This window comes from Brachyistius frenatus, unplaced genomic scaffold, assembly GCF_029030835.1.
Source record: "Brachyistius frenatus isolate BFR_SWC_R1_liver_20210118 unplaced genomic scaffold, ASM2903083v1 Contig_19, whole genome shotgun sequence".
Lineage (NCBI taxonomy): Eukaryota > Metazoa > Chordata > Actinopteri > Embiotocidae > Brachyistius > Brachyistius frenatus.
The window spans coordinates 4,057,229-4,070,108 of NW_027210618.1; the positions used below are offsets into that span (position 1 = coordinate 4,057,229).

General features: G+C 41.9%; 1 protein-coding gene across 1 annotated transcript in view; it reads left to right on the forward strand.

The window, feature by feature from the left end:
* Positions 1-1,544: 1,544 nt before the first annotated feature.
* cspg4 (chondroitin sulfate proteoglycan 4) overlaps positions 1,545-12,880 on the forward strand; it is a 68,024-nt gene continuing 56,688 nt past the window's right edge. The window contains exon 1 of the mRNA XM_069695353.1: positions 1,545-1,667. Within this exon, the coding sequence (XP_069551454.1) occupies positions 1,592-1,667 (76 nt within the window). The 5' untranslated portion in view covers positions 1,545-1,591. The remainder of the gene's footprint in view (positions 1,668-12,880) is intronic.

Consider the following 12,880-nt stretch of genomic DNA (forward strand, 5'->3'; position numbering starts at 1 on the left):
CTGAAATAATCAGGGAGGCTGTGGTGTCAGGAAAGGTTGCCCGCAAACAATAGTGTCGAGTTACAGGTGCCATGTGTTATTTTACAGGTCTTCTTCTGGCCTCAGTCGCTCACAGTCTTTTGTAGTGCAGAGAGATGAGAGGTCTGCTTCATCTTAAACGTGGCTGTTGTTTGTTTCCAACTGATTGATGCCACCTGAGTGGGAAGCTGTTGGGTTATTTGCCATAGGAGGTGCTGTTGAACCAACGAAAAAGACATATCTGCTTGAAGGAGAGCTTGTTATTCTCTGCACAGACGTGAGAAGATATGAAAGCCAGAAAGTACTCAAACTTATTTTAAACATGTTAAATTTAGATTATGAATTCACATAAATCTGGGGAAAATAAATCCCACCAATCCACAATCCTACGTTTATGTTAAAATGCCCTGCTCATTGTCATATGGAGGAGTTTATTACAGTACAATCCACATTCAAGCTAATTTGACGATCTCTTTCTGAGGAGTTATTTGCTCAGTTGAAAAGAAAAAGGCTAATTGGACTGCATGGGCTGCAGTCAACAGGGAATTACTGTTGTAAAGTTATTCCACACCTGAGAGGAAGTGTTAAGAAAAGTCTAATTGTATTCCCATTTCAGCTGTCAGTAAGAACGAGGAATAATTTGCCAGCCAGCTGAGTGTGAGACGAGTGAAATTGAACGTTCAGGCTTCGAGACTGAACTTGAGGTTTAATCTTAGCTTCCAACCAGAAAATACTAATTCTTGCAAGGAGTGTATGCATGTTCATTACAAAAAAATGAAAGCAAAAGCCATGTGGGGAACAATCAGCGACAGCACTCACCTCCATTAAAGTCTTCCTCTGAGTGCCTCAGATAACTTGAGCGGTAAAACCTTTCCATTGTCCCTGTCCTATCAATAGAGCAGCGGTAGTGAATGCAAATCCAACACAAACCCATGCTACTTGGTGTAAAAGTGTGAGCTTAATTGGTTTCGGGAGCAGGTTTGTTGAACAAAAACATAAAGAACGAGACATTGATCAAGGGAGAGGCTAGGAAGATAAAGTGCCAAGAGTTTTGGGCAACCTGATTTGTCTTTAATTAAAAGTAAAAGGTTTATCCTTGCAGACAGCATTTGCTGGTCTCCAAAGGCCACCGCAATTACAGAGTAAGACAAAAGGAGGTAGTCCTACAAATCCAGTGGTGGCCATGACTGTGCTGCTGAGAGACAGGCTGTGCTGTTGTGACAGAGGTGGATCGTGGGAAGCTGCAAGAAGCATGTAAACTAAATATACATACTAGTGTTTTATTAAACAGAAAAAGTGTGTTAACAAGTTTAATGAATGCATAAGCCATCAGCAGAGGGGGGCAGGAAATGATTTTCCAGTTAAAGAAGATGTGTGTGTGAGTGAGTGTGCTGGAGAAGGCAGGAGGGGGGGGTTGAAAGAGGACGTCCCTCGAACGGTCCCTCCCCAGCCCTGCCCCTTCACTAAGAGGAGTATCCTGTAGCAGGTCCCAAAACTGAAAACTCATTCAGTCCCTTCTGAATGGAGTGTCTTTAACACGAGAGTGGAGGACTTAACTTTCAGCTACGAAAACATGAGAGCCCTGCGTTCGGTCCTCGTCGGTGCCTTCCTGACCCTGCTGCTCTGCCTCACCAGACCCGGTCATGGAGGTAAGTGCCACTGCAAATCACTCTGCTGCTGTCACTCTGGTTCCCCCCTTTCCCTGCTCCCCCTCTGTCAGAGATGCACGAGAGGAGATCAGATGACTGTCCCTGTCTGAAGCCCCTGTATGCATAAATCAAAGCATGACAGGCTGATGAGTTAACGCCTCAAACTTCAACTAACTTTAACTTGAACTTTAACCTGCACTGGGAAAAAGGTTTAGAAGCAACTCCACATCACATCCTCTCTTTTTTTTTATTATTTGTTATTCACTCTCCCAGTACACATGTCATTCACTGTAGCTGTGGATGAAACTCAATACATTTGGGAAAAGATGTGCCATGGTCTGACCCCAGTCCAAGGTCTGAGACAACATCTGTCAGTTTCACATCTAATGCAGTTTTTTTTATTTTTTTATTTTCCTTTCAGCATGTGCTTGCCTGAATGTATGAGCACATTTACCTCGAGAATGTTTGCACTGAGAGCGTGTTGCCAAATGGCAGGAGGGAGAGAAGCCAAAGCCCTCTTAGCTGAGATCCCTCTGCCGGCAGCAATGAATGGCTCTTTCAGAGGGAAGTGTGCAGTGGAAGGCAGGGCTGCTCCTTATCCACCCAGAGAGGAGAGATGAAAGTAAGAGAGAGAGAGAGAGGGGCTGGTAAATGAGTGAGAGAAGCAGTGTGTGTTGAGGAGAAGGATGTTGGATGACGAAGGCCCGTACAATGGTCCCATAGAGTATGAGTAAAGAGCTACAGTTGTACCTTTCTCAATAAGATATGATGCACCGGTTTCTCTTCTCAGTCCTGCTGGGTGCAGGTAGAGTTTGTGTGAGATGTACTTGTGCGTTCGGTATGTGGCTGGGAAATGAAAACAGTGTCTTCTAACAGCTTAGCCAACTCACCTCGGCACAAAATTGCACATATGGAGGAGTTGGCAGGTTCAGCCTTGGACTTTGAGCAGCTGTTGAGCCCATTGTTTTTCCCCCTGCTGTCAGATCTGTAGACTCTCACTGCAAATTCCACTACAATTAAGTCCGGGCAGACCTTTCCGTGAATGTCTCATTGGCAGCTAAAGTGAAAAAGTGGCTCTTGATCTGAACGGAGGAGTATCGCTTTGTTTCAGTGGCACCGAATCAAAGCTTAGCTGGGGAGCTGGATTCAGTTCTTCTGCACTGTGATCTGTTCACTGCGAGCATGAAAAGAGTCATTTGCCCTTCTGTTTGCTCATTTATAGATAAATCCCACTGACTGGCGTGACGGTGACACCTCCGCTGAAGAATTAGCTGTACACTGAGCAAAAACAGTGACTGCTGTTTGAGCGTGGTCACGTTGCATTTGCTGGCAATTTACAGAAAGCATTTGCATAAGAGTACCTTTTTGCAGATACACATTCCAGTTATAGGGAGTGTTGACTGGTTAAATGATGCAGGAGATATAATTATCCACATATCTAAAACCAAATGTTCCACTAATCAAAATGATGGCAGAGTAAAACAGGAAAAACTGTACTAGGGAACAATTTCTCCTCATCTAATTATCTGCTGGCACGGTCCTCGCTGCCTCAGTGTGAACAGTGCTCACCCACTGACCCTCGAGACCTAAATGCTAATGTTGACCAGATGTACCAAGTCACTGATTAGATTTGGCCCCCTTTTGCTCCACAAAATGCCTACCACAAGCTGTCGGGCAACTCTTCCACAAACCACCTAGAAAGCTTACACCGGGTTTCATTTCTGCTCCGTGCTTCAAATATCACAGGACGTACGCCACATGATGTCCACAAGCTCAGGTGTTCCCGAAGTCATTGGCCCCTTTCTTTAAGAAGTCACTCTGCAGGCTTTCTTCAGGGGTTGAAATGAACTACCTGCTCTCAGCCTGACAATAATTCTCCATTTTTACACAGTCGCAGAAGTGATGTGAGTTAAATCACAAATGCAGCACGTTGAGCCTTCCTCTAAAATGTATTTCAACATTTTGCGTGAGTTATCTACATACTACAGCAGCCACAGAAACAATTACATTGCAATGCGAACATTACTAAATCAGTACTATAATCTTCTCTGCATGCATTAATTCATGTAAGTGAGCTAGGATGTGTTTTACTACCACTATGTTTTATCATTCAAGCTGATTGTCTGGGCCTGTGGTGATGACATCGGTTCTCACCAATCAAAGCTTACTAAATACTCTTTAACCATTTTAGATCATATTTACTGGTAAATACCACGTCACCTTTTCTGGCACTGAGAAAGAAAACCAGCTCGGTTTTGTATTCAACAGTCATGTAAGAGCACTTTTTCAAATCAAGGGATGCTCACTTTATCATGGCTGTATCTGAAATTGGACATGACATGTTCCCATTCTGAGTCTTTGATACACCCTGCAGCTCTGTATCCTTTCAGCTGCCATTACGGCTGCCCTTTAACTACCACTTTACCAAAGTTCGGAAAAATCGTCAGGGTAGTTATTTCCAAGGCATAAATCGCTCCCCACTACGTACATGTTGTTCGGTTGGCCCAGTAATAGAAGGTTTTTCCCCTCCATTTCTTTTTTTTTTTTCCTATCTGTTTCGAGGAGCACAAAGTTTGATGCTTTTATGTAAATCTGATTTGAAGTTATGTCTTTCTACAGAATTCACATGTATTGCAATTTATCTCTGTTGGCCCAAATTGTGTGAAAAGTTATAGACTTTTCTTCTTGCCCCCAACACCAACCTTTTGTTTGTCTTGTTTTCCTTGCGAGAATCTATTTATAACAGACAGGCAAACAAAGTAGGGAATAAACAAAGCCCCTGCCCATCTCCGCTGGCAGAACTGATGCTGCTCTGGGTCAAATATGACCAGTGTGTGGGATATGAAATTAATACCGGAAGACATTGTTAGAGCACTGATTGAATTTCCATTATTAAGGATGCTTGTCAGATGACATATAATAAGAGAGAGAATATACTGCAAACAATATCTAATGTTTTATGCACAGTTCTTGCCTTGTCTTGCCCCTGAATGTGTTTGCATTTTCAATTGAAAAGCTTAGCAAAGGGATTTGCATCCCGAGACTGCATGTGAGCCTGCTATCGCCTCCTGAGTATCATGTCACTATGGTAACAGGAAAAAATAAATATGGATTTTGCTTTGGCTTTGTGAAGTGTCCGTATACAAGGCCTCCATGTGTTCCTTGGGAGTTGGCAGGGAGAAGGGTGTGACGACAAGTGTCTGCACAGAAGAGCAATAAGTCAGATATTTGCATTGGGAAATTGATGAGATTAGCTGTCTGCTGGTTGTGCTGGTCCCACAGACCCACTGTGTGACCCGCCCCTCACCTTGTAGTTTAAACACAACGCACTGTTAGGACAGAATAGTAATATGGCTTTTGGAGTAAATCCAAACAAGAAAACTATTGTTTATAAATGCAGAGCAGGATACATGGTCTGCTTTTTCTCTATGGAAATACCTCCGCGTGTCATTGAAGCACTTTTTTTGTCCAAAAATGTAGTGATGTGACTGTGTATCAGATACGACATGTTTTAGATTACTGTAATACATCCCACAGATAAAAACGAGCAAAATTAAGAAAAATCTTAGTAGACTGCTCAAAATATGCATAAATCTAATTCACAAAATACTTTTTCATCTTAACATGTTTTGTTTTTTAAATAATAAACTCTGGGGGGTTCTGTGCTGCAGAACAAGTGTGTTTCTTCTAAAACTTAAATGGTCTTCATGACTCTTGCACTTTGGAAATTATTCTGTTCACTGACAAGCTCGTCCTATCGGCTTCAGGAAAATGAAACTCTCGTAACATCTCTGAGCATGGGAGATGATCAATATTGATAATGTATCGCATAAGATATAACTTCCCTCACTTCTGCCTGCCTGATGTTTCATCCTGACACTTTCAGAGAGAAAGTTTCAGTGAGTCATGGTTTATTAACTATTTTTTGGGGATTCTGGCCCGAGGCAAACATCATTGCAAGAATCCAAAGTTAGCTGTATGAGCAACCTTCTCACCCCGCACCTTTCCTCTCTGTAACTTCATCTTGATACGACAGGTAGAAGTTCATATCTGACCTGCAGCCACACCGCGAGCAACATGCAGTTGCATGCAGTAAATATGTCAGCATTTAACCAGTCAAACTAAAAGTTTGTGGGACTTCAGCGTAGTCTGTAAACTCTGAAGGATCTGTACAACCAACATTTGGTAAATAATTCCAAATAAATTTGGCTAACATTGGCGCAAGGCAAGATTACCAACTGGGCAACAGCCCTGGGCAGAAACCCCTGAATGCTCAAGGCTCCTGGTAATTCATTGGTTTGGTAATACTACACACATCTCAAAACACATATAACATGATTTGAGAGGGATGCAATTAAAATCTAATTTAAAACCATGATTATTATAGATTATTTTGTGCTTATATGTGCATTGTGTATTCTTTATGATTTTCATGCTTAAATCACCACAAACGTACTGCTAATAAAAACTAATTTGAACTGATGTAGATGTAGAGAAATTGGGCCTACAAGCTCATTTTTGCCCATAAGCTCCTGAGTCAGTTAAATGGGGAACTGCATATGGGTTTCTTTAAAGCCAGTCTGACCGTGTCTCTTCCTCTGTCTGACATCTTTTGCAATGCAATGTCACCCGTTTTACAGATTTTAAGAAAATAACATGGTGAATGCAAAAATAAAATTACTGACAGGAATGGTGGCCACATCTGCAAATATAATCAGAATTATTCTTTGAAGCAGGAGAAACATGTGAGGAAGCTATCAAGTTGTCCTTCACAAGGCCACAGATGTGTCAGATGAACAACTCCTCCAAAGTAAAAGAGAAATACTGCCTACCTTCTCAACGCATCACTGGCATTGTGCACTCAGTGAGTTCAAAAGCACATATCACGGCTCGGTTTATTCTCATTGTGATGCATAAACCCTGAAAAAGACATGTCGCTCGCCTTGACGACTCTATACTCCCCTGGCAGATGATCTTTCCCACATTGCTCTCTTTGGCAGTCAATGGCAGGCTGCTCGGATTATATTTTAGGGTTATGATCTGCTTAGAGCAGGCAGACAGCCCACACACAGAACTCATTTAGCCCGGGGTGTGTACACAAAAGAGTTCCTGTACATAAACACAGGCCCAGATTCTGTCCCTAGGTGGAAGGTCAAAGGCTACATGATGGTGGCCTCCAGTGTTGTCTTAACCCCTTTCACGTCAGTCAGATAAATTGGTGGAAGGGGGTTTTGCAGCAGTTTAGTGACGGATGGTCTACACCCAGATTTTAAATCTGTAAGTGGCAATTTGGGATTTTCAAATTGTTGTGATTACCTTGTCGCCATGCAATTTTAACCAATTCTAAGGACACAGTCTTACCTACTGCAGTAGCAGCAGTGTGGGGTCATAGCTGAAGGAGGAAATGAGTCAAAATTTACTTCAGTGCACTGCTCACAGATAATTTAGGTGGTTTTGGCCATAACCAGAGCAAAACAACCCAAACTAATGGATAGATACCACCAGATGTTATTTAGAAAATTACTTATATCTTGGGAGGAGAGGCCATGGTGTTTGAGAGGACAGAAGTTAAAGCATCAAGTTCAGCAACACGATAAAACTCCAAATAATGAATATGCATCACCCCAAATGGGTTGCTGACTTTTATTTTCCATTATCCTTTGGTAGTTTATATTGAAACTCATTTTACATCCTGTGGCCATATTTAGTTATTTACTTTAATCATTAGAGTGGTCACGTCCTGTCTATGGGAACCCATCCAAGCGTGCAATAAGATCCCTACTATAAACACTGAGACTTAAATTTAGACAGCAAAACTCAAAAATACCTGCAAGAACATAACATAACAGAAAAATACTTTTGACATCATTGAGTAATTGAATAAGACTTAAGAAAAACTGTCCCAGCAGCTATTAAATTATTGCACAGTTTTTATTCATCAATATCATACAAAGTGCAGTAAACAGGGACACAAATCAAGACAATATTTGCTTTGGCCACCCGTTTACTGTCAGTTCTCCTGCGTACACTTGTACAATCTTTTTTAAGGTACTTGGCAGCCACCTTACGCCTCTTTTCCACCCCATTCTGCTGTTCAACTCAATATGAGTCGCCTTTTTTGGTTACCCAATATGCAAAAGTTGTGGATAGTATCTGGTACCTGGTCAAAGTTCCAAGTGAGCTGAGCCAATACTAAAAGGTGACGTGAAAACACTGCAGACCACTGATTGGTCAGAGAGATTTGTCAAATCATCACTCCTACCCCAGACATCCTGCACAAACCTGCCATTGTGAAACATCTAAAAAGCTAGATCTTGGGAACTATTTAGAAAAGTGCAGAAACTTTGAAAAACGAATTGGACGATGATTGGATAAACCATCTGTCTATCACTGCTTTTGGGTGCTGTCACACCCTGCCCATAGCTGTCAGGTCCTCATAAGATTATGATTGGTCAGACACAAAGACTTGAAGCCTGACTAGATTCATTTTTGTTATCTTGTGAATCCTGCTGCCGAAGGTGCTCTAAGTATAGACAAAAACCTGATGCTCAGACTTGGTCCTGTTTACAGAAAAATATAGTTTAACTAATGTAACGCGATTTTTATAGAACCAAATCTTCCCCTTAATCTGCATCAGATTTGTTCAGGCAGAATCAGAGTCTGAAGCAGAGCCTGGGCTGCTTTTGCCGCAAGGGAGGGCAACCCTGCAAAGTGCAGCTGAGGCTGATGGGAATGTCAGAGTTCCGTTTTGCAGATATTTGCTCATAAACGTGGGTAAAAGTAAAGGACAAAATAATATTTTTGACTTTAGGTGATGGCTCAAAGGTAAAGTCGTGGGATTTCTTGGAGTCAAGGTCATAGGATTCTTATTTTTGGTGACAACATTTTTATGCCAACATTGCAGACAAATCCAATGGGCTCATCAAAAGTGTAAATGGGCGTCCTTGGCTAAAAGATTAAAACTTTTAGATTTTAGATTTGATTCCTGGTGGTTTTTGTGGATAATGGGTCTTGGAACAGCAGGATATTGAAAAGAATAAGTAAAATAAAGAGTATAAAGAAGGGTAAGAAATCAGTGACAAAACAAACCAGTGGCTTTGCAAAGAAAGAAATAGACAAATTCTGGATGCACTACAATGATGGTGTCTTGTGCTTTCTGATACCTATTGGACCAAAATGGGGCAGAGACCTGAAGTGGAACATTTATAATCAAAGTGTGTTCTGACCCTGAGAAAGATCGGCTTATATTCTTACCCCACTGCAGCGACTGAACTGTGTGTTTATTTTTGATAAGAGCTCTTAGGGAGTTTAGTGCCCAAAATGAAAACTCCAGAGAAAATTCTCATCATCACAGAACTGCCAAGTTTTCAATAAGCAGGAATTATGCATGACCAGATGTCTCGATACAAGTGACCTCTAAGGGTTTTTCCTATTTTGATTTTTTTTTTTTTTTTTAGAATAGTCTGTTTTATCATTTGAATGAAGAGAAATCCATTCTATTCTGGCTGCTATTGTTTTTCTTATCCACTGAAAATAAATTACAAGCAAAGAGGAATAACATAGTCTTCCTACCCCAAGGGATTTTTATGGAATTACTCATCCAGTTTAGCCTCCAAGATCAATTCTTAAGATCTTTCCTTCTTGTTTATCATGAATGTTAATCACTGATTGGGAACTCTTTCATCAGATGTTGTTATCTTACACCTTCATATGATACAAATGAATGTCTATATTGGGTTGAGGAACAATGCCTGCTTTGTTGAACACTCTGCACAGCGTGTAACTCACATGCCGTGATCAGTGGACTCAGACTGATGTGGCCAATGGGGTAACAACAGGCATGCTAAAGCATTGGAAAAGCAGTGTGAGTCATGGGAAATGTTTCCAGAGTCGGGCAGATTCATCTGAGATGTGTTAGGAAAAGCCAGAGGTTTCCACTCCAACATCTGGAGCTGGCTTGGTCAGTTAAGAGCAAAGCTGAAGGCTTTCATCAAATTGTCCCTCTGCTCCATTTGCCTAATATAGACAAAACAACAGTAGTGAAAGAATGTGAGTATGCCACAATTAGCCAAGTGTTGAAGAATTGTCAATGGTCGTTGTTGAAATAGACGGAAAGCCTGGTTTGTTATCATATGTGATTAAGTTCTCCCAGTAACCCTCCAACTCCTGGCAATTACAATCAGTTTTGTAGCTGCACACAGTAACATTGTAAAACATTTTCAAATTTCTGTTATATTTTGCACATGTGTAAAGGAAGGAAACTTTTGCTAAGGGATTGTTTAGCTCACACCATCCCTTAGAGACTTAAGTCGGTTATTTATACAAGTTCAGCAGTGGTAGCTTGCACATGAATATGACTCACTAGTTTAAATATAGAGAAATCCACTGAGTGCGGGGACTCCCTCCAGCCCAGAGGGTGTATGACTCATAAGCACAAGGCCGCTGTGGTTAATCATGAGACACCAGACTCCAGACTAATAGTTTTTGTGTCCCTAATTGGTTCTCGAATTAAAGACTCTTTTAGTCTTTGCTTTGGGATGACAGGATTGAGCTTCAACTCCAAGATGCCATGATATGTGAACATCCAGGGTGAGATCAAATATTTCTACAGAGCATATTTGGTTACAAAGTCTGACAAAGTTGAGATTTTCTGCTCGACACCTGACACCTGATGGATAACATCACAAAAAATTGGACTTAATTGTCTTTATTTTCCACCTGGAGGATTTTCCGTGATGTAACATAAATACGATCATCCCTTTTTTCATCCGAATAGCTGGTCTCCTGTCCTATCATTACCACAGCATGGCAGCAGGAGGCTGCAGCTTCACAGCACGCCAACGTGAAGGCAAATCAGCGCCAGTTCACGTCCTGTTGAAAATCTTCATCAACACCACCGAGGGATCGTAAAGTAGTCGGAGTAATTTGAAGCCAGACGGCCTCATTACAGGCTGGATTCAGACAGAATCAAGGGGGCTGGGGATCATCACCAGGCCCGGGATGTGGCAGACGACATTCTTGAATAGCATGCACCAGATAAATATAGCTAGACGGCAGAACCAACAAAAGAGCATGTTGCTTCACATGAGACTGATGAAAGAGGGGAAGGGAGGACGAAAGGGGATCCAGGGTGGGGAGTTTGTGTGTGTGTGTGTGTGTGTGTGTGTGTGTGTGTGTGTGTGTGTGTGTGTGTGTGTGTGTGTGTGTGTGTGTGTGTGTGTGTGTGTGAGGGTGTGTATTCTTAATGCACTGTGTTTCACACAGATCTCAGTGTTAGGGGGCCAGAGCAAATGTCGTCATCCTGCTGGTTATGAAGTTTGGTCCGACTGACTGTGCGGCCGCCTGCAGTAGCATGAAGCAGAGAGCAGCTGCAGGCGAGCTGAAACACACGTCACTGGTTTGCCAAGTCACACAACCGAGCTCCTTGTGCAGTCGTGTTGAATCTTTCACGCAGTTACAGCAAAACAGATGCTGAAAAGTTCAACATAGTTCCAGAAAAACACTGTGAAGTGGCCAGAAACTCAGTTGGGTGTAAGGATACCCCTACTCATTAAATTACATTATCTATTGTTTGTAGCATTACAAATATCACGTTTTCTTCAGCTTAGACAAGTAGAGTAGTTGTGGTTTAAGCAGGAATGTGAAGACTTTAGTAAGACAAATTTAAGGTAAAAACATATCTGAGCATGATTTGGATTGATTTAATGGATTAAATGGCTGAAATTTACACCGGTGGAGGATTGAGTCACGAAGGCAGATAAAGTAATCAATACAGAAATGGAGGAAAATCCTGGAGCTGCTCCCTGAAAGTCAATGAGTCTAATCACCAGTCGCAGTTGACTAAGATTCTTCAAATTGAGTGGTATTTCGTTTTTTTCATTTTAATTTTTAGGTTTAGGGTTGATTTACACACAGTAACCAACTCTCCTCTGGAGATGGATGGACAGTCGGGCAGTGGAGGCGTGTGGAGGGCAAACAGGCCGAGTTTAAGGCTCCGAGTTTAAGAGTCAGGTATCATCGAACTAGGTTCCTGCACTGGCCTCCGTACGCACCTTGCTGTCGACTCCATCAGCCCTCGGAGCAGGTTGCTGCTGAGTGCGTCGCTTATGCGGAGGTGGTCGGGGACACAGGGTTATTCAAACTGGAGTGACGCCCACTCTAGGTGGTGTTTTTTGACCGTGTTAGTTGCTGTCAGCTGCAGCATTCACCAGGAGAGGTATGCAGGTGTGGACAGCGGCAATGAGAGGCCAACACGATGGTGGATTTGTGTGACTCGATCAGGAAGAGAGAGCAATAATTAATCTGTGCACCATAAAAAGAGACCCTCAGGAATCCGTAGACAAAGGAGAGCTTATTACAGATTTCTGGATTGACAGGTAGTCCTTCTGAAAAAAAAATAGTTAATACTTGTATGTTCGTATGGATCAGCCACACCTGATCTGACAGACAAAATTCAGAGTTGGGCACAGCCCTAGAAAATAAATAGCTTGATTATTTCGACCATTTAATGCCTCACCAGTAAACATTTAAAACATAGGCTAGTTGACAAGAGGTGGAGCTTGTGGAAAATTTCAACCACTCACACATTCTGATGAAAAACAGAACGATAGGCAGCAGGAAGTGATCATAACTTTGCATAAAGACGAGAGGGGAAAAAATTAGCTCATGGCTTCTTTAAAAAGGCAATAACGTGATGGACTGCACCTCTAAAGCTTATTACATCTTGTTTGTTCATGTCTTTATTTTTCAAGGCATCCACACTGAACTTTTAGTGCACGCTGTACATCCAAGCAACACTCATCTCAACACACCTAGAAAACATCTTTCCGGCTTCGCCTCTAAACTCATATTTGTATCTTTCGACATTATTCACATTTCATGGAATTTTGGGAGATGAAGCCCAAAAACAGTCGCATGCATGATGAAACAAAGAAATAAAGAAAATATACCATGTGGAAAGAAAGAATAAAGATTGTGATAAAGGAACTTGAATCCGTGAGCGACAACAGCAGCTGAACACATTCAAGTCAACAAATGATCGAGCCAAACCAAAGAAAATGCAGATGACAGGAAGGATCTCTGCACTTAGAACAACTGGTATTTTTGCGGCACGCTATGTAGCCTGATGTACCGTATTGTGTCAGACTGGGACATGGGAATAGGTCCATGGGGAATCTGAGGATACAGAACAGGGAAGCTGACCGTGCTGTGAC